We start from the raw sequence: 23,166 nt of genomic DNA, 5'->3' as shown, positions 1-23,166 counted from the left end.
TTTCAAGTATATTATTTCTACATACCTAGAAAAATAGTCCATGACAACAAGTTAATGATATCCCCAGAATCTGCATAAATATGCAGCTAGTTTCTTCCAAGGTGCCTCAGGTAAAGGTGTTTGAACACTGTATGGTACAGCATTGTTTCAAGTTGATTTGTACTGCATCTCTTCTCAAAAGTCCAGTATCATGAAATCCTCTGTCAAGTTCTTCCATCTTTCTCACTAGGCCCATTATGACTGCCATGATGAGGCTGAGAAGGTTGTCTGTCTCCGATCCTTTGATCACATGCACTCTGAATGCAAAGGTTTTGTCCTTGTAAGAGGTTTCTGTGATGAACTGATCCATGCTGTTCTGAATACCTCCAGGGCTAGCCCATGGGCATAGTTTGGAGGAATGTAGGGGGGGCATTGCCCACCTAACAGAGCGGAGGTGTGAAGGGAGAGGTCACGCAGGGTCATGTGCCACTTCCCCCTACCCCATTTCTGCAAGCAGTGAACTGCCCTACAGGGCTTTCTCTGCTCAGCCTGCCAGGAAGGGGGGCTTTGTCCTTCCCACGTTGTGCCTCCCCTCCACCCCCAGCAAGTTTCAGAGAAGCGTGACAGAGCAGCTTTTTCTCTGTGCTCCAGGCCACTGCCTCAACAGCTGGACACTGCCTCCTGTGTCCAAGTGCTTGCCTGTTTCCTGTACCCATGTGAGGGGGGGGAGCGGCTGGGGGAAGAAGGATGGGGAGAAAAGACAATGGGATAGGGCAGGAGGAAGAGAAGGGGATGGGATGGGGTAGTGGACAGTGGGCAGAGGAAGGAGGATGGGGTACTAGACAATGGGAAAAGGAATGGGGAAGAGAAGCAGCATGTAGCATCCCCTCGGCAGCAGCAGCAGGGAGGCGCCCACAGAAGCACCAGAGCAGCGACATCGCTGCAGCAGCCGGTGCTGGAGAGGCTGCCAGCAGCAGCTGTCTCTTCCTTGTAAAGCCAGCCCATCCCCCCACCACACCAATAGCCCAGGGACCCACTGCAGATAGGAAGAGAGATTGTCAGTTAGCCAAGGCAGGGACACCAGAATGCGGGGCGGGGGAAAGGGGCAGCCAAGGGGCCATGTCTCTCCCACTTTTTACCAGTTGTAAGAGCAAGCGATGGGGGGGGGCAGAAAGGAGTAAGCAGAGGGGCAGGATCTTGGGGGGGGAAGAGGTGGTGCAAGGGTGGGGCCTCAGGGAGAAGGGGCAACATGAGGTGGAAGCTCGGGAAGAAGGGATGGCGTGAGGGCAGGGACTTGTGGGGGGCAGTGCGGCATGGGGGCGGAGCCATGGTTCGGGCGCCTGTGGACCCCCCACTTTCAGAGCGCTTCTGCAGCTCCTGAGCCAAGGAAACTGGCTCCAGCACACATATGTATGAGCGTGTGTGCGCACATGCACTCTGCCCCCCGCAAATACAGCAGTCAAACTATACCTATGGGCTAGCCAGAGCTGTGTCAGGTGACTTCAGCTCTGGAAGGGGTTGAAGGTGATTGTATGTCCCTTCTGAGATGACTGTGATGTCAGTGCCTGAGCCAATTTTAAAGTCAATAGTCTTGCCACGAATATTTAGTTTCTCTCTCCAGGCAGGTTCTATTGTTATCACAAGTGATAGATCCCAGAAACAATAGCTCTTGACTGTCTGCAATATGGGTCAACTCCTCGACTGCTTTGGTGTGGCAAACAGCTGCAAAATGTCTATATTTCATGCATTACACACTGTATACCTCTAGCTGGGGTAGATCTTAGGATATGATTTTTTCCACACCTTATATATGTAGGCTGGACTTTGCCCCTCTTAGTCTAGGAGTTCTCTCTCTGCCTCCAGGATTACGTGCTAATGACTTAATACTCAAGAGTCTGTTCACAGTTTCTAAGCTACTTTCAGGTTTTTTCAAATTGCTCCTGCCTTTTGTTCTGTTTGACTAATTCTGACTGCTTTACTATTGGTATAGGGGTGGCTAAGGTTAAATCTCTCTTCAGCTGTAGTTGTTGTGAAAGGTTATCATCTGTTAACCCAATAACGAGCCTGCCTCTGATATATTCATGCTTTGCATTCCTAAAATCAGTTTTCCACCAATGTATACAGAGCTCTTGTAAAACATTCAACATTTTCCCCTGGTTCTTGAATTTTCTGGAAAAAAATGCTTTTTCATAAACCACAGTTCTCTGAAGTATAAAGTTTACATCAAACATAATCAGAACCATTTCATGGTTATCTTTATGGCTTGTCTTCTCTCTCCTCGTTTCCCCGTAACACAAAATTAAAGAAAATACCTATATCTCCCCAATTTCTTTGTGGAGTTTGATTGCAGTGTGAAATCTGGGACAATATTGTTTCTAGTCTGTCCATTCTGAAGGTTTGTCAAAACTGAAATTTTCTGAGGCATTGAAGAGATCCTGCGACCTTTGTTGCTTTCTTCCTTCTATTTCTTTAGTTACCCTAGTCAGAGGTGCAGGAGTTACTTCCAGACTGCAGAGCTCCTTGCTTATACTGTGATATTCCCAGCAAAAGACATTCTGTCTACACAGACCTGCTGTCTCTCTCTCCTCAGAGAGGGTACATAGTGTAATTACCACAATTAAGTTCCCACACATCTTTCTAAACAAGCACGTTTCATTCTTAAGGTAAAATCATAACAGAAAAAACATATTTAAAACAGTAAAAGAATCTACACACGTTAATAAGATTACCACAGATCACCTCCTTACTCAAAACAAGGGCTCTGGCCAATGAACTATCCTTCAAACTCCACCCCCAGACCTATAAGGCCGCACGTAGGCCAAATTCCTTCCAACACTTCCCAAAGGATTGCCCCCTCCCCCTTATAAATCACCTCATAAATCCTCATAGTAAAAATTTTCAGCTACCCAGATAAAGTTCAGCTGATTCTTCCCACGATGCCCTGGAAAAATTGTGCAGCTCTCGGTGATTTAAATCCTGTACCCTAATATGATGAGATCATGTTTTTGCCTCTCTGCATACACACATAGTGTTGCTGAACATGAAGGCTATTGTGCTTGGTCTAGCCCAGTGGTTCCCAACTTGTGGCCCAATCAGCACAATGCTGCAGCCCGTAGGACATCCTCAGGACCATACAGGTAGTATTGGATGTGGTCCACAATGGTAAATAGGTTGAGAACTACAGGTCTAGCCCATGACTGTTCAACCTGGGGGTGATGAACAGGCGTCATGGGATCTCAAGCATGCTGCCCTTTTCATATTGATAAATGGGAGGAGGGTCCAACAGTGGAAAACCACTGGCCTCGCCCATCATTACATGGGAATAAGATTACCAAAATATGCATGTCATGCACTGCAGTCAATGGCCTCCACTAATTACTATTTTTAAGTTCGCTAACTAATGGCAGATATTTCAAAGTTACAATACAATTGGACACCAGCTGTTCAAATTCAGCTCTGAACTGGAATCTTTCCCTTTTTTCCATTCAGAAAAGAACAGCCTGAGCCAGTACATACTCAGGGTGGAGTCCTTTTTAGTTTTCCTGGCATGTGCCCAGTCACTGCCAGTTTAAGGTGGATACTGACCACTGAAACCCATGTCTATAGAACAGTGCAAGGTCAGATAATTAGAGGTGGGTGTGACTGATTGCTTTAGGAATCCCACCCAACCAAGTGGAAAATATTTTTAATCGAGCAAGGGGAGAGGCTCCTGGAGCAAACAGAAACATTGATTGAGATCTCTGCAACAATAAGAGTGGAACAGAGTTCTGCAGCCTCTATAGTGAGGAAGGATGCTGAGAGTATTACTCTGAAACTCAGATGACCAGGGCTCAAGTCCCTGTTCTGCCACAGACTTCCTGGGAGACCTTGGACCAGTTACTGAGTCCCTCTGTGTCTCAGTTTCCCATCTGCAAAATGGAGACAAGAGTACGTCTCACCTACCTTGATGGGGAGTTGCGAGGATAAATACATTAGTATCTGAGTGCCTCGCAATCTTAATTTATAGTAATGCAGGCCACATAAGTACCCAACATAGATCCTTCTAGTCTCAGGCATGACCCACTCTTTAAGCATTAAACAGTTAGACTCCCAAAAGTTGAGGAACCCAAGCTCGGAAGTTCCTTTGAAAAAGTAGGTCTTTTCATTAGATTAGTTTGATATTACCCTTTCTATTATCCTACTTGGTCTTCAAAGATCATCTGTAATTGGGACATGATACAATTTTTTTAAGTTACACTGCTATTCCTAGAGGCTATTCAGCAGGATTTTATCACTGAAACGGACATCACAGATCTGAAACTCAGCCCCATTTATCAGTGGAGATCACCCTAACTTCAAATCTTTGTCTTTCTCAATTAAGAGATCCAACATCTGGAAGGCACATGAGAAGGGACTGATAAACTAGCTCTCTTTTCCCCATCCAATTTGCAGCAGAAAACAAATCAGGAAAATTCTCAAAAACGTTTTTTTTTTCATTCTGTGCTTCATAATCTCTATATCTAGCTATTTTAATACTGATCTGACACTACATCCCAGTCCCCTCCCACCCAGGTTAGACCTGACCTTCTCATGTTAAATATAGGTTTAAAAAAAAGTGTAACTTAAATAAAGATTCCATTTTCAGCTAGACTGTATGTGTAAGAGCTCTCCACTATGCAACTAATTCCCACCTTATATCTGCAACAGTACAATATGCATATATTGGCCATGCAAAGCCCCTTTACAAAAATATTTCTAAATAACATTGGATTTAATTCAATTTGTTTAAATTAACCTTTTAAAGTAAAATGCACCTATCTGAATACTGCATATCCATAAATACAAGTGCTAAAGGCAAAATGGAAGATCAAGTCAAAATACACATTTATGTGTAGTAAAGAACGTATCTCTGAATATTTTAGTTTCAGTTAACTTTTAGTTGAATGCCTTTCAACTCAGGGGCCTGCAGATTTGAGCATCAAGAAAACATCAAAAACATACCACCATTATTATTAGTCAGAAGGGAACATTATGCATGACAATGCAACGCTGAATATATAGTTTGTGATAAACTTCCAACAACAGGTTAAAGCCAGCATGGGCGGCTCTAGCTTTTCTGCCGCCCCAAGCATGGCAGGCAGGCTGCCTTCGGCGGCATGCCTGCGGGAAGTCCCTGGTCCTGCGGTTTTGACGTATGCGCTGCCGAATCCGCAGGACCAGCGGACCTCCCACAGGCAAGCCGCTGAAGGCTGCCTGACTGCCGCCCTCGCAAGGACCAGCAGGCCGCCCCCCGGAGCTTGCTGCCCCAGGCACGCGCTTGGAGCGCTGGTGCCTGGAGCCGCCTCTGAAAGCCAGATCTGACAATCCATTGTTAAATGCCTAGAATGCTGAGAGGCTTCCTTATAAAACAAATGCTTTACATTCATGATAAATACCAGATCATTCAGAGTATAACTATATGAAGATGTATTTAAAGGATCTTAGCTGTCTAAAGAGTATTTGAAAACTAAGGGGCTTCTCTTGTTCCCAGTGAGGCTAATGTAAAAAGTCCAGTTGCACCGAATGGGAGAAGGATTGGGCTGCCAGCGTTCTATGCACCACAGAGGCGATACGGTGCTGCTCCTCCAGCAGGTACAGCACAGAACACACAGTCCAAGGGGAGAGGGGCTACAGCAGTTTGAAGTGATCTTTACACCCTCCCAATCCCCGGCTGCTTTGAGGGCTGAAGATCCCCAGCATAACTTAGCCAGCTCTGAAGTTGTGTCTAAATTACAGCCTCCCTAGAATCTCTTGACAGGGCTGCCACATGCAGCCTCACTCCAGACACGCCCCTCAACTCTTAGGGCTTGTTAGGGGTTTTTCAGAGAGCAGCCCTACAGCTGTCTTCTGTGCTGCCTGTAACAGGGTGGAAATCCTCCCCTGGCAGGAACCAGGGCTTTTAGAGCCCTTTTTCACCATTCCATCTCTTTTACGCAGCATGAAGGGGCTGGAATGTGGGGTGGGGGGGAGGATCTCACCCTCATGTTACCTAAAGTCACTCAGAGCAAGTCTACACAACATGGGAGAGCTGCCCTGATACTAGCAACACCAGGAAATTTAAAAAAAAAAAAAAAAAAAAAAAAAGACCGTAGTGTGGACAAATGTCTCTCCGGCAGCATAAACTTACCCAGCACAACCTAAAATCTGAATGATTTGGGCAATAAGACAAGCTTTGACAACAGTAACACTTCTAGATCAACAATCACTTCCTATGTTTAATTCTTTTGCCAATTCAGAATAGATAACGTCTCTCTTCTTTACTTGGAACAGCGTCAAGAGAAGGTGGGGGGAGGGGAGAACCATCAAGGCCTGACCTGATTTCTCTGAGCTATCTTCTCTCCCTTCTTCCAGCGGAGAATGGGCTTAAGAGCAGGTAGTTCCTTCTCCTCCTTTCCCATCACATGTTCCCCCAGACTGTATGCCGCTTCAAACACAATTGGGGATATCACATCTTTGACTCGTCTCTGTAAAAGTAAATGAACAAGAGAAATTATTTGCCTGTGACCAGCTCAATAACGCAAATATGCACAGGTAAGTAGTAAGAAAGAGAACAGCACATTCAGAACTTATATTAAGATGATGCTGGAAAAAGTAGCTGGCATCTACAGGCAACTCATTCTTTTCATTGCCAAAAATTAATTGATACATTCTACCCGAATTAGGTGGAGGATCAAAACAGTTATAAAGCTATGTAGTAGGGCTTCATGGGCTAAATCGTTGTTCTACTGAAACCTGCAGAGAGTTTACTACTAACTTCAATGGAATCAAAATTTGCACTTAAGAAAATAAATCAATCAGGCCATTTGGGTGGAATCTAAGGGCCTGACATTAACAATGAAACATATGGAACCAAACCATAAATTTTTTTGATATTCAGGGGCTTTCAGATCCAAGGCTTTGGGTCTGGGTCATCTCTATTTGAAACCTGTCAGATGCAGAGGCAGCACATCTGTAATGCTGACCCCTCCCATCAGAAAGAGAAAACTTTGTTTTGGCCATGTTGGGAAATAAGTGGACAGACAGGGCTACTAATGTGAAGACTTCGCAAGTGCAGTGCTGGAAATTTCATCTTTCACACACTGCCCTGAAATTGACCTTAGCCTGGCAGAAAAAACACCTCTGGAAAGAGCGGGGGGGGTGATTCAACTTCCTTAACCACCAAGTTCTTGGCTTTACTACAGAAAAGACTTGCCAGTTGTACTAACCGGTGCCACAATACTTATGTTTGGAGGGACAGCTCCTTAATAGGGATTGCTTTCCCTTCAGCATTAAACCAAGGCTATCAAATTCACACCACCTTGACACAGGTCATATGGAGCCTGAATTCTGTTTTCTGTGAAAAGGTAGGACTAAACACTCTTTACCATACTATTTAATATAGTTTTCTGAAACCAGACTTCTGAATGTGTATGTAAAGAAATGGCAAACATCCCAGATTTTCATAAACATTCAAGATAAATATTTGTCTGTCTAATTAAAATATTCATTATGAATTTGACGCATATGAAATTAAGGAAATAAATACACTCCCTTGAGCACATGCAAGCAAAGCTTAGAGACAGGCCAAGTTTCCAGTCCTGATCAGCAAGTGGTAAGAGGTCTTTTCTGAATAGGGGCTGTCAATAATGACAAATTATGTAGCTATGTGAAGAGATTAGCTCTCCAGAGGTGAAGTGCCAGTGCACTAACCCAGCATTCCAAGTAGCCTATTCAACATCGGTTTCAAGGCAAGCATTAGGACTTTGCAAATCCTTTGACTGGAACCCAGAAACCTCCTAAAAATCAGTCGGAGTTTAGATTCTAGCCAAGCTAACAAAATATCAGCTCATATCCACAACCACTAGGGACCTGGGTGGATGGGCATTCATACAGCATACTCTACTGTACATCCAAACCTCTAATAAGATCTGCAACAGTTGGTTCACTACCAGCCCCTACAAGTATCCCCTGCAGTCATGTTACAGTACCCTAAGCTGAGGTTGTAAGATCTTTGAGGCAGGGACCATTCCTTTACTTTCTCTGTAGATCACCTTGAATGCCTACGGTGCTGTACTGTATACAAAACGTTAAATAATAAGAGTGCCCAAACTTGCATAGCTAACAGAGTTCTAATAAACACCACATATATAATATCTCTTAAAACAATATTGCATGAACATACAGGCACACTGTATACACATCTAAGAAAGTAAAAGGAGACTATACAGAATAAATCCATATTATAACAGCAAAATACAAATTCCCAGCCAAATTACCAATCTTACTAAAATGTACCCAACCACCTGTGTAAACACATACCAACTAACAGCACAGGTAATGGGATAAAACCTATATTTCTTCCAGCCCTACTAATACAATATAGAAAATTCAAGTTCTTAATGACTTCAAAACATTAACATGAATCTTGAAGGTCCAATCCAACATCCTTTGAAGTCACTGGAAATATTTCCATTGACTTCAGTGGATGTTGAAGTGTGCCCTTATTGTTCATTGAAGTCTCTCTCTGCTTTCTTTCAGCGATGAAATTGTGACTTCCAGCAGCCAGATTAATTATGTATGTGGATATAATTATGTGTGGATATTCCCTTAGCATAGCCCCAGGGAAATATATTTCACATATCCACTTGTCTTTAATTAAAGCTGAGATAGTTAATCCTGCCCAGCTATTAATTACACCACATGTTCTCCTCTTTCTACTCATATGCTTACAGAGACACAAAAAGGATCTCCTAGAGGATTACTTATATTCAAAACACAGCAAGAAAGCAATTCTCTCTTCAGATACCGCATGTATTTTTCTGGGACATAACTACATAATGATGCTTTGAAAAATGTGCCCAAGTACATTAGAAAGATTACTGTTCTTGGATATAATCTCTCTTTGGTCCAGCTGAACATTTCATCCCTGGCACTTGAATCATACACTCATGGCACATGCTCCTGGTTCCCATTAAACCCCAAGTGATTCTGATTTCTAAAAGGAAGCTTGGAAATGTTGATGACAGCCAGGTTCAAGGAAAACGCTCCAAAGCCCTTAACTCAAATCGGCTTCATTTTTCTTACTCTTTTAATCACTTGTACAGCTCTAATTTCAATTATTTGTTAATGAAAATCAGGGCCACAAACAGCTCTGTGGCTTTACCATTTTACACATTTATGCTGAGAAAGTATCAAAAGGCACAGGCATTTTTGCATCTTGAAAAGAACTGCTGACAAATCACAGCCTATAAAAAATCCAAAAAAAGTTTCAGTGGACTTCAAAACCACAGTGATAAACAGGAGGTCAACTGTGTAACTGGGATTCAGAGAAGGAGGAGAAGGAGAAGAAGAAAAAATAACCAGGACTTTTGGTTTTTTGGTGTTTATTAATTTAATTCTTCAGGATTTATTTTTGAGTTGTATGTAGATTCAGGGCTTCATCTTTGTTTATACTATAATGAGCAATGTATATTATAGCACGTATTACTATACTGCAAGAGTAATCTCTTTGTAATATTCCTTAGTGTGTTTTAACATAGTACCCTTTCAAACAGCACTGCATTAAAGCATACTAGGAAATTTTCTGTGCATACAAGTAGAGTGTATATGAACCAATTAATGTGCAGCATGTCAGTGTGCTTTAGAAGTCACAACCCCATAGTCCACACTACTGCTCAGTATAGACAAATAACCATTTTTGTTGTTTATTGGATAAATACCAATTTCACTGTTTTAAAATCAATGGGGTTTTATCAGTGTTTATCAGTTAAAAACTTAATCACAATCACAAGCCCTATAGTTAACAATACTTAGTGCATACATGTACACACAAATGGTATGAACAAAACCACTTGGAATCCTGGGTAAATATGGATGTAGCTCGCCCATGCTGAAGCCAACACTGCCATGGTTTTACTGCTACTAGTATGCAAGATAGCTAGATTAAAGCTAACTCAGGTATGTCTATATGACCTTCCATAATACACCATGATTGCAGTATAGACATATCCACAGCTGGATTGTAAATTTTGAGGCCAAGGACCAACTCTTCATTATATGTTTGTACAGTGCCAAGCATAACGGGGCCCTGGCACTACTAAGAGCTCTACATTACTCTGCTTACTGATACAGCACTGAATATTTAAAGCTCTATGCAAAAATTATCTAGTAAACCCTAAAAACAAAGCTCGGTCAGTATCATTAGTTATATTTGTGGATGGGGCACGAGAGAGATGAACTGATTTGCCCAAGATCACACAGCAAATTCAGATTTAAAAAAATCCCAATTCCCAGTTTTTGCTCTTTCCTGCAAGCCAGGTTGCCTCCTCCATGGACATCCCCATATTTGGATAAAGAGGAGGTTCAGTTAGACTGGGTGTGGACAAGCACTGTTCTACAGCATATTGTATGGTGTACATGGATTTAGTCCTAGTACGCATTAGCTCACTGATGAGAACTTTGGACTTCAAAGAAGCATGGCCTGGTTTTCAGAGCATTTAGGAATGTAGCAAGTACGTAGTTTCAAAATAACATCATGTTCCTGAAAGCTCATACTAACGAAAAGCAGACTGCTCTTTCCTCTCCCAAAACAGCTACCTCAGGGAAATATAAAAATGGTGAGATAAGATCTAAAATTTGGCACTATGATATATTTCTACTTTTTTTTTTGGTTTAGCAGGAGAAAGCAAGTGAATTACACACACACACGCACGCGCGCACACACACACACACCCCATTTTCATAGCTGAAACTTTCATTGGCTTCAATACATCATTTATAGGGGGAAAGTCCCTAAAGTTGAAATGCAAGGGCAGCTCGATGATCACACTGTGACCGTGAACACATAACTTTTGATTTCAACACATTCCCCAGTAGCTGTAATTTCATTAATATATTTTTTAAAACTCCCTCTCTAGGGCAGCAGGTGGTCGCTAGAAGGGATTACTTTTTCTGAGCCTTTCACATGCACAGCCTGACACCTCAGGCAGCATAAATAAAGGAACACACTCCACTTTCTGCAGAAACACTGCCTTCTATTGCATCTGCTTCCTTCTCAAAACTAAAGTCACTGGCACAAAAAGCACACATATATCAACCTACCCAACAAATCCACATGGAATGGGCTACAGTTTTATTTAAAGAACAGGATTTACACTCTCACAATCAGATAATTCATGGTAAGAGCAGTTGCCAAGGCATATAATTCCAATTTCTTTCAGCTCACTGCCACAGTACAATTAGGGGATTGTATACGAGACTAATCAATCGTCATAGCTAATCCATACTCTGCTATACCCGCTCCTCCCTAACGTGAAAGTATTCAGCAGGAGAGCAGGAGAACACCAAATTCCATTTTTAATTACAACCCATGGGCTGGGGTGTAAATTTACAGTTATATACGCCCCTCAATCTACAAGGGGACTTCCACAATGATCAAGGATAGAATATGACTCTTAAATAGTAAGAAAATCTTTTGTTAAAATTAAGTCACTTTCAGCATCATTCTGTGGGAAAATATATTCACTGTTAGGACCATTACTATTTCATAGAATCATAGAAGATTAGGGTTGGAAGGGACCTCAGAAGGTCATCTAGTCCAACCCCCTACTCAAAGCAGGACCAATCCCCAGACAGATTTTCCCTGTTCCCTAAATGGTCCCTTCAGGGATTGAACTCACAATCCTGGGTTTAGCAGGCCCATGCTCAAACCACTAAGCTATTGTGTGTGTAATTTCTGCCTTTTGTTTCTCTTCCTTCCTCAAGTCCGTTCTCAGTTTCTTTCCCCTTTCCCCATCTTTGTGATGCTCCAGGCTCTTTTCCTTCTGCATTTCCTTCCCTGCAACAACTCTCAATTTCCTCTTGTGGCCTTCAGCCCTTCCCCAAACCTGTAGATACCACTGGAATTTTTGCTTACTCTCTGCTTCTGAAAAGTGCCCTTCTGATTTAGGTGCCTAAACAGGAGCCTAATTTTAAAACACAACCCTGAAATGTTTATTTTCCTTTTATCTCTAAACAAGCACCTATCCCAGGTTCTAGACACTTTTACAAGTTTCAAATATGCAACACAATACTTTCAATACAAGTATAGGAAATAATGTAATGGCCATGGTATAATGCACAATGTAATTGTGTTGATGTCCACCTGCCACAGTAATCATAAATTCATAATTAACCCATATGTAACTTCTGTCTAAGGCCTACATTCACTTCTTCCCCAAAGGCAAACCTATTAAGGCCACAATCCACCAATTTTATGATTCTATATAAAGAAAATAGCAATTGCATATTTTATGAATATGCATATTCATATTTGCATAAATGATATCACACTGCATAGTTCTACAATAAAGCATTGCACTGAATATTCCCACATTACATCTGATCATTTATGATAATTTATAATGAATGATCATCACCATTCAGCCTGCCCCAAAATTCTCTATATCCAGATAAGCCATTTGGAACCTAAGCCTGCTCCAATTACAAAATTCAATAGAGCAAAGGGAGCAAAACAATAAATGTTTATTCCTCCTTCAAGCACCTGGTTAAATAAAATGAATAAATGGTTAAATAATTTGGTTGCCCTGGTGAATGCAACACTCCCCATGATTGTGTACGTCACAAGCCCCATCTTAAACCCTCACTCCCAGGAGCTTTTACTTTGACATTTACACACATACAAGTCTCTGCTCTCCACAATCTATCCATTCAACTCTCCTGGGCCACCTCCCTTATTACTGGCCAGTTTGCCCTCCCACTTCCACCTGACCTATTTGATGGCAGTCTGTAACACCAGTCGAGGTGCCCTGGCCCTCTCCCTGCAGAATTCTCTTTTGAAAAAGTGAATTCTAGGATGCTAGCTCCAGCTTTGTCCTATCTATACTGCTGTGCCTCCCACTCTAAGTTCAGGAGGCCACTTAGGTGCCCGGCAGAGGACACCTGAAATCAGGCATCTCTCAAGCAAATGTCAGATGTAACACAGGTTTACACACATTTCTCATCAGAAAAGATGTGGCCTTCATTGTAGCTGTAAGCTATTCTTTTCATATAGTGTACAGTAGACACTGGCATAGCAAGAAGGGGAGGGGGAAAAAAAAGACACACTGTTCCAAGGGTGAAGTAGAACTTAAAAGGTTAATACAGTAGCCTAAATCAAATTTAGTATACTTTTGGCTACTTTGTGTGTAATTAATAGCATCTGAATTCAATCAAGAGGCCTAATGTTCCAATAATACTCACTTCTGTTTTCTTTTATGATCTTGTGATGCTTAACAAAGTCAAAATACACAAACATTTCTTTGTTGCTACACTTTAATCATTATACATACTGTGAAGAATTCTGAAGTTTAAAATAGAAAATGAAAAGTGAACTTATAGGATTTACATCCCCAAAAGCTGTTCAGAGTTGTAGTCTGGAAAAGCAGAATGCTTCCTATTCTCTTCCCAGAATGTGAAAGTCTTTTCACACAGATGTTTCTAACAGGGCAGGAACTTATCCTTACAAACGTGGGTATGGGCATCATTGGAAAAAAAGGAGAAGCTGAAACCAAAGGGTAACATCATAAGAACTGGGCCACATCACACCTTGGAAGAAAAAGCACATGGAGAGTTGAGAAGTTCTGAGTAGAGCTGGCTGGAAAATGGAAATCCTTTCCTGTGAAAAATGTCATGGTTGGGGGAGGAGGGGAGTGATCCCAAAAACAGGACAAAATGGCAACAATACAACATTTTTACAGGAAGGTTTTCAAGAAAAAAAATCTGTTCTGCTTCTTCCAAATCAGAATTGTTTGGCTTCCCAGCTGCGCACCAGAAAGGCTCTTGTCACTTTCAGCCTCCCTGGCCCCAAGTAGCTCTGGGAGCTGGAGAGGCAGACAGCTGGGATGCTGGGCACTCTGTTTGGGGAAGCAGAGTGTCAAGGCTCTCTGCCCTGGCTCCCGGACAGATTTTGTCAGTCTCACGGGCAAGAAGTTAAATTGACAAGAGCCTGCCAGGCAAGCAGCCAGGGAGGAAATTTTCAGTTTTGTGAACAAAGCATTTTTCATTAGATTATCACTTTGATGAACAATTTCAACCAGTTCTAGTTCTGAGTTCTAATCCCAGTTGTGTTATAGATTTACTCCATGAACTTGGGCAAGTCACTTCACCCTTTGCCTCAGATTCCCAATCAGCTAACTGGGGATGATAATGATAATATTTACATACTTGCCTCTCAGTAGACTTGAGAGAAAGAGTTAGTTATTGTTATAACATATAAAGCATTACTAATACTTGGCAATTGCATATCACTGAAAGTTCTTAAAGAATTATCAATAAGGAGAAAACTCAGTGAGCCAAATATGCCCCAAACACAACTCTGCTGATGTCAATGCAGGCAGATTTTGCTTTTTAAGTGACTATTATGTTTTGCTGTTAGTTGGTGCATTCATTCTGACTTTTACTTTATAGTTCATTATTGAAGACTTTGTGATTAAATTCTGGATGCTGCTCGCGTCGTTTTTCAATGATCCTGCCTATAATTTCTTTGAATGCCAAGTCTCTTCAGTGCCCAAATTTCTTTTTAACAAGTTTTTTGTCATCTGCACCTTTTTCCCATTTTGTAGCCCACTTGGTGAGAGAACGCTTCTTTTAAAAAAAAAAGGTAGCAAAGAAAGGGAACATCTCCTGACCTCGAGGTTTTGAAACTTTTCAGTCTTTTCTGGAGAAGCTGCCTTTCAGAGCTCAAGCCGATTTTGGCAGCGATGCTAGGTGCTCTGTACAGTTTGCCCTCTCCTATCTATGTAGATGGATAGATCCTTTGTTAGGTTGGTTCTGTATGAGAGTCCGAAAGGTGATAAGCACTTGTCAAAATCAGGACTGAACTTGGAAAAAATATAAAGGAAGAGACTCCAGGAATGAACACAGATAGTACAATATTTATTTTAAGCCCTTTCTTAAGCTTTCATAAATTCTGATGAGGGCTGGAAGCCTCTGTTGAGATAAGACAATTAAATCAGAATCTGCCTGTGTTAACATGTATACTTACTTTTTGAGAGAAGTTACCACATTTAATATACTGCTATCAAAATATTCTCTATAGACCCATCAATCTCTCTTTATATAGTACATCTTTAAGGTTGTTTAAAAGTAATACCAAATGCTGTATTATACAGCTATTTATAATCTAACTACATATCTCTTTGTAAACTACCTTTCCTTCCAAAAAACTGATGAACTATATAATCTACACAAACAGTCCTGAGTATACAAAGCCAATAATGAGTCTCATATCCTTGGCTCTTCAGTCATTCTGTATAATGAAAGATTTGGTACAAGATCAGGATGTATAATGCAAACAGTGCTATTTTCCAAAATAGCATAACAAACTTTAGTGTTAATATGCTGCCTGGTCTCTATCTCGCTCTCGGCCTATATTTATATGTATATTAAATGAGTCATTACAAATAGAGAGACATATCCAGCAGGCCACTGGACTGACATACAGTAAAACCAGTAGATTAAACCCACATGGACCAAGCAAGATCAACCTGTCTCCCTGGTTTCCAACATGTGAAAAACATGAATTCATAATTTTTGAAGGCAGTTTACTTATCCAAACACTGATACTACGAATGTTCCAGAATCCAGAGATAGGCTGAGGTAGATGAAGATATGGTTGAAATCTGAAAAAAGGCAAAAATCTAGACTGTTAGGAAACACAATTAAAGCATTTTGAACACTGCTTTACTTTAAAATAAGACCCAGAGCTAGATCCTTGACAATACCCAGCTGATGACCTCTATAACAATGCTGTGTTAAGAAGCCTCCCATCAATACTGCTTTACTGAAAACACATGTACAGGGCAAATATAAGGGTTCTGTTTAATTCCAATGTCATAAATAAAACAGCTGAATGAAAAAAAAAAGTTTTACATTGCTGTGAGTCAGGAAGAAGAGCCAGGAGAACAATCTACAGGACAAGAGGATATGCACAGGTGAAGAGATGGCACCCATGACATCGTCACCAATCCTATTTTAATTCAATTTAGCAGCTGACAATAAAGCCCTTGGAAATCTTATACAGAAAGCGATGTGCAAAGAAAGAGTTTATTGATGAAGCGTGTTTCTATGAATGTAATTGAGATAAGAGTCTGACTACTTCAGAAGGATGGCATTTATCATCTCCATTGGCATGCTACCAAAAGGAAGAAAGATTATTTTTTGAAATTACCACTATTGAAATGATCTACATGCAAAAATATTGCTCCTTCATTCAACCATGGGAGTAGAGACACTTAATAAACTCTGGAATGGAGGTGAGAGGGGGAAAGAGATATCATGTGTCTTTTCTTCCACTATTAAATAGAGGTGGCAGATATTTATTATCATAATTTATTTTGGTAATGGAATTTGAAAAATATATAGATAGAGTTAGATAGTACAAGGGTCTTTCTGCCCTTTATATTTTAAAAGCCATTGCAGTTGCCCATGAGAGCTATTTCCATGCCAAATATCAACATTCCAACCCCACCTATGTGGTACAGCTGTTCAGAAAAAGATAAAATATTTTCTTTTCTTTTTTTTTTAATAATAGTTGCAATTTATTATTCACCCTCCTCTCATCTGAAAATGGCTGTGCTTTTTCGCCCTCAAACTATACGCAAGGAAATCAGCTTTCGCTAGAAAATAAACCCAAAAGGTAAAACTTTTTTTGAAAGTTCTTAATTATTAGATCCAAATGAATAGTAGGGAAAAAATATTCATGAATGTTTCAGCAGATGAGAAAATCAATTTTCATGTTCACAATGTGAAAAGTTTTGCTCATACTAAATGTGCACAGATAACAAATTTCAAGTCCATAGCCAACGTCTACTTAGCCAACATCCTGATTTTCCCAGTCAGCTTTCCCAAGGAGAATATTTATCTGCGGCAGATCACCATGGTGTGCCAGCAAAAGTGCCTCATTGCAACAGTGAAGCTGTGAATGTGGGTCCTTATATTAGGACTGTCCCCTGGATTTTGCACAGGGTCTAAAATAAATGCTGCTTCACTTATTCACTGCGTGCTGACGCTGAGTAAAAGGCAGCTAAAAATAGAGCAATTCTACATAATGCAACAAAGCAACAATCTGACACAATGTTCCCCAGACTTCAGAGTCAGAGTCCTGATGAACGGCTCTCATAGGGATCCAGCCACACCCTCTCAACTAGGACTGGGAACACACATTCACACCGCGGGGTATTGTGTGCCAGTGACTGTGGTGAATGCTGACAGTAAATTAGAGACCAGTCAATAAAAACAAAATAGCCTGAGTACATACAAACTATTGTTCTCTACCAGAAACTTCAAAACACAGCACAAGAACTGACCAGAGCCATGACAATGAGGGAGTAAGAGGAATTGTACGTTTACACTCATGCCACAATTATTAATTTGTTTGTGACAATGACTGCAGTGAATAGTGATAAAAAATTGGAGACTAGTATATTTAATAAATAACTTTGGTAGATATATGAAAATATCGCTGTTCAACAAATATAGTGCCCATGGGGAAAACCTTAGGCTAAAGACCGTAAAGCCCTAGGCCAAAGACCCATTGCTAACCAGTTAAATGGGATTTAAAAGGTATGAAATTGAACCCTTCACACACAGGATCATGTAAAACCTCTGGACAGAGCTTTGGTACAGAGCTATAAAATTAGACACACAAAAACTTGCTGTGGACTACACATCCACACTTCATTTCAATGCACTTAAAGTATTCATTTTAAATCTGTCTCCAGCCCACTGCATAGACTATCTATCTACTAGTGATGTTTCTGGCAAGGCCTGACCCAAGTGGCCAAAAAAGGGAAAAAGTTTAAGATCTCTTCAAGTTTCCCTAAACCAGCCAACCTGGCTTCTATTTCCACAAACTACTCTCCCCTCTCCAGAGAGAATCAAAGGCCCAGTGACATGATCATGACTCCCCAATCCATATTAGTTACACTCAACCAATCAAAGAAGAGAAGCAACATATCAAGTTACCTTATCACAGAGGTTTTCAAACTGGGGGTCGGGACCCCTCAGGGGGTCGCGAGGTCATTACATGGGGGAGGGGGTCGAGAGCTGTCAGGCTCCACCCCAAACCCCACTTTGCCTCCAGCATTTATAATGGTGTTAAATATATAAAAAAGTGTTTTTAATGTATAATGGGGGTTGCACTCAGAGGTTTGCTGTGTGAAAGGGGTCACCAGTACAAAAGTCTGAGAACTCCTGCCCTATCCTATCACCAATAGTGGACACAGGCAGTAATCCAAATTCTCAACCCATCCAGAGGCTGAAATTTTGGTAGATGAAGTATTTGAATAAATTTAGAACAATGAAGCAATTCATAAAAATCTAAGTCCATCAGCAGACAAGGCAGCATTCGTCAGTAATTTGTTTACTACAGTTTATTAATTTATATGAGCAAATGATAATAGGTTAAAGTGCAAACTGCCTTAAAGCCTTAACCATAGAGATCCCACCTAGAAATTCACTATATACATAATTTAGTTCCAGTATTATGACAGGCTGTGTTTGTAAGAATGATGTGTTAATTTTGAGGCTGTATTTTGACCATAGTGATAAATTCATGATGTTAAAATTGGATTGGGAAAGGAGTCTGTTTAGATGCGATTTTTAAAAGTCCTGGATATTTAAGCCATACAGCATATCCAGAACAATGATAGATCTAATCACGTCACACGTAATTAAATGCTCACAGCTAAATGAAACCTTATGAGGGGAACACAATGCAAATATACAGAGGGTGCCATCTACCCTCAGTGAGAGGTATTGAGCTTTCCATCTCCATCATGAACTGTTCGTTCTCTTGCATTGTGGTTTTAGTATGTGCCTATGACTCAGGACAGTGGAAGGAAGGGCAAACCATCTAGCATTTGACATGACTGATCTCTAAAGTGACAATCCTCATTCACTACTTTGTAATCCTATCTGCTAGGTAATAATGCTGGGAGGAGAAATATAAATAAGATCAAAAGGAAATGTATCTGTAGTGTATGGTGTAGAACATTCTTCACAGATTACTGCAAGGATTAGGTACTGCATGTAGCTTAGTCCCTGTATACTGATCAACACCTCATCAACATTCTGCACTACTACTCCTACCTCCTTCTGACTTCCATTCTGCTTCTTCTGTTTCCTAATTGTCGCAAGAGTCACATGATCATGTTTTTCTCACTATAGCCTCTTAATTCTATCATTTGCTTCAAACCAGCACAAGATCTAAATGAAAATAGACCACTGTTAAAATGAATCAAAATACCTTTCAGAAACCTCATGAACCATCTAACGTTTAAGTCCTGGAAAGCCTCAGAGTGGCCATGCTGAAGTCCAAGTTCGCAGGACTGCTCTCTATACACCCACAGAGGGACAATCATGAGACACATCCGGTAATATTCTCTTGCTCCACAATCTTATAACCGGAATAGTCGGACTGGGTTTTTGAGATGTTTGGGCTAGAAGAACATAGCATGATATGACAAAGAGCAATTGGTTCAAAAAGTTGAAGGGAACAGGAAGAATGGGTGTTTCTCAGTGGGAACAGGAGAAAAACAAAACAGCTTTCCCTTAAAATTCCAATGACTTTAAAAATAAACCAGACAGAAACTTCCACAAATAAGCACTAATAAAACAGTCACAGTTTCATCGGACCAGAGGGTAACTCTAGAAGGCAGTAATTCTGTAGAGTGAAATGATACTATAAAATTACTGTACCATTATTACTGAAATAAGGTATTCTAGGTAGTGATACTGTTAGATTTCCAATTTACACGTTTAAACTGAAATTTGGTTGGTTTTGGGTATTTATGCACAATCCAGTGAAACAGAGATTCTCATCTTAGAAACATTGTCTCATGGACATGTCCTCTCTCATGTATGGACTCATAACATCCCTGCAATAATTATTATTTACACAGAAAAGTAACCCAAAAAATCAGTTAATTTCCTTTAATGCAAACTGATGGCTAGAATGCTTTTTAGAGTAGGTGAGTTATCAGAAGATTTAAGAGGGAGCTGGCATGGCCTACACTAAATCATAGGTCTATCTTGTGGTGTAGTGATAAAAAAAAAAGAAATGGGTAACCTAACCTAGGCTAAACACCCATATTCCCCAAATGAGAAGTCTAAAAATGTTTATAGATATCTAGAGAAAGTGAAAGAAAAAAAACTTCGCAGAAAGCTTTGATGGACAAATTGCTGACACAAACAGAGTTTCAATGAACTGGTGACAGATCACTAATGCATGGCAAACTCAGACCAATATTTATTTAAAGTTTTCTCAAGGTTCACATAAAACATGGAAGGCTATCACAGAGTCAGTGGTTTCCTGAGCACTCCCTCATGGCCACAAGTCACTCTGCAGCACCCTGCCTCTGTTTCCCATTCTTGAGGGCCCTTTAACAATTGCACACACAAGTTTCAATCTGGGTTACCATCGCTTCTGCCTGGGGCTGGTTTAGTAGCAAAAATAGTTCTTAACAGCCCTAAAGGTCAAAAGTAAAGCCAATCACCACACAGAAGTCCCTACTTAGCTCCGGTGTCTTCTCTCATAGCCAGAGCTCCTGCCCGGGTCCTGGCCACTGGTCCAGGGGGCTCTGCATTTTAATTTAATTTTAAATGGAGCTTCTTAAACATTTTGAAACCTTATTTACTTTATATATAACAATAGTTTAGTTATATATTATAGACTTATAGAAAGAGACCTTCTAAAAAGGTTAAAATATATGACTGGCACGTGAAACCTTAAATTAGAGTGAAGAAATGAAGACTCGGCACACCACTTCTGAAAGGTTGCCGACCTCTGCTGTATACAAAGATCAACTCCCCACTCCTACTCACCACTCCACTGTTTATACATCTAAGAAATACACTAGACCTTTTTACCACAGTATCACGCTGGGAAGTCATGTTGAGTTGCCTGTGCACTATGATCCCCATACCTCTTTCAGAGACTCTGCTTTCCAGGATACGGTTCCCAATTCTGTAGGTTTGACCTGCATTCCTTGGTCCCAGATGCCCTTGAATTTGGCTGTGTTAAGACACATTTTGTTTGAATTGGCCCAGTTTATAAGCAATCCAAACTGTTGTGTGTGACTGCTGTGTCCTCCTCATTATTTATCACTCTCCTAATCTTTGTTCATCCACAAATGTTATCAGCTCTGATTTTATATTTACTTCCAGATCCTTGATGAAAATGTTGAATAGCATCGGGACTAGTACAGTGCAGAACTCCTGTAGAAACATCCCCACATTCAATGACGATTCCTCACTGGCAACTACTTTTTGAGATGTCAGACAGTTACTAATCTGTTTAATGAGTGCTTTATCGATATTGCATAGTGCTAACTTTTAATCTGAATGTCATGCTGTACTAAGTCAAAATATATTATTACATCTATGCAGTTACCTTTATCAAAATTGTAATCTCAAAGAATGAAATCAGTTTGTTTGACAAGGCAAGTACCATAAAACCACACTGACTGGCATTAATAGTCTTCCTAGCCTTTAATTCTTCAGTTGCATCCTGTATTAGCTTTTTCATTATTTTGCCTGAGATTGATATCAGGCTAAATAGCTGATAGTTACCCAAGTCATCACGCCTGCCTTTTTTTAATATTAGAACAATATTAGCACTCTTCCGGTCTTTCGGAATTTCCTAGGTATTCCAAGATTTACAAAATAGTAACATCCGCAGGTCTCTCTGGTCAACTCTTTTGAGGACTCTTGAGTACAAGTTATCCACCCTGCTGATTTTAAAATGTTTATTGCTAGATGATGTTGTTTAACATCCTCCTTAATTACTAATGGACTGGAAAGTCCTTCATTATCTTCATGTAATACAAGTACATTATTCTGGGATTTTTTTCAAATTCAGAAAAGAAATATTTATTGAATACTTCTGCATTTTCTGCACCATTAATAAATTTTACCATTGCCATCGAGGAATGGGCCTGTACCATTGCTAGGATCTCTTTTGCTCCTAAATACAATAGGCCATTACAACAGCTAATATCACACAGAAATGTTTCCCACAGCAAATTCTTAACCCTAAAAATAGGACTGCTACACCATGATGCTGCTCTGGTTGAAGAGATATGAACTAATGAGGGACACTAACAACTTACATTTCAGGAGCATTTGGCCAAACTCAGGAGGAATAGTATATAAACCAAAGTCAGTAGAGACAATCCTCTGGAAATGCACTGCACCAGCACCTCGTCTACAAAGTGAACTGGACATGCAAGAACAATCTCTCTTTCAGTTCACTCCAATTCAAGATTGATTTCATACGTGGTTTAAAATTTGAACATCTAATTCAACTCTCTCCCAATATGAACTCATGAAATAACCATAACTAAAATATGTCCTGTTCTCATAAAACACACTATAAAAGACTCACAATATTGGTAACTGCCTAAAGGTGTATTTATGTCCTGAACTTAATGCTATGGTGAGAGTCAATAAAAGAGAAGCTTTTTACTGGAATGGAAAAATGTCTTTAAAAAACTCAGATGCAACATGATTGGCGTTGAGTCTTGACTGCGGAAATGATTTACACCACCCACAGGTAAGCTGTCTCCTTTTGGAAAGACCTCAGCCAAGTTACTGAGAAATAAAACGAGACATCTTAAGTTACTGGATGAAAAAACAAGAGCTTATTTACCTCTTCCTATTACGTTAAAAATATAGAAAGATTTAAAAAAAAAAGAGGGTGGACTTCTCTTTTCCACAAGGAAACTCGCTTTTACCACTATCCCTCAGTAAAGAGAGTTTTCTCTCCGCATATGACATTTGAAAAGGAAACAAAAGGGAAAAATATAGATCAGATTACGGTGGTAGGTGTCCACCTCCAGTGAGTTTTTCCAAAGCCTGTGCAAGGAAAACCCTTTCTGTTATGCAGAAATAGCCTCAATTGACTTTTCCATTCCTTTAACTGCCGTTCTGCAGCACATATAATCTCCAAGGTCTATCGTCAGAGCTGACCAAATTAACGATTGCATCTTTTCTTTGAAAAGGACATTTAAAAAAAAAAAGACAAAAATACATTAAAGGTTACCTCAAAGATTCTAAGAAGCAGATTTTCAGTGCAGGCATTTTACAATTTATTCCATCGCAGAGAATTATTGTAATAAAACTAAGTAATCAAGTAAAAAAGTGATACATATT

At 40.3% G+C, this 23,166-nt stretch overlaps 1 protein-coding gene across 1 annotated transcript in view; it reads right to left on the bottom strand.

Annotated features, from left to right (window-relative positions):
- The window catches only part of ITGA9 (integrin subunit alpha 9), a 299,490-nt gene that overhangs the window by 143,028 nt on the left and 133,296 nt on the right, over window positions 1-23,166 (bottom strand). The window contains exon 16 of the mRNA XM_030551304.1: window positions 6,312-6,461. Coding sequence (XP_030407164.1) covers window positions 6,312-6,461 — 150 coding nt within the window. The remainder of the gene's footprint in view (window positions 1-6,311; window positions 6,462-23,166) is intronic.

This window comes from Gopherus evgoodei, chromosome 2 (assembly GCF_007399415.2).
Source record: "Gopherus evgoodei ecotype Sinaloan lineage chromosome 2, rGopEvg1_v1.p, whole genome shotgun sequence".
Classification (NCBI taxonomy): Eukaryota; Metazoa; Chordata; order Testudines; family Testudinidae; genus Gopherus; species Gopherus evgoodei.
This window is presented reverse-complemented; position numbering and strand designations above follow the sequence as displayed.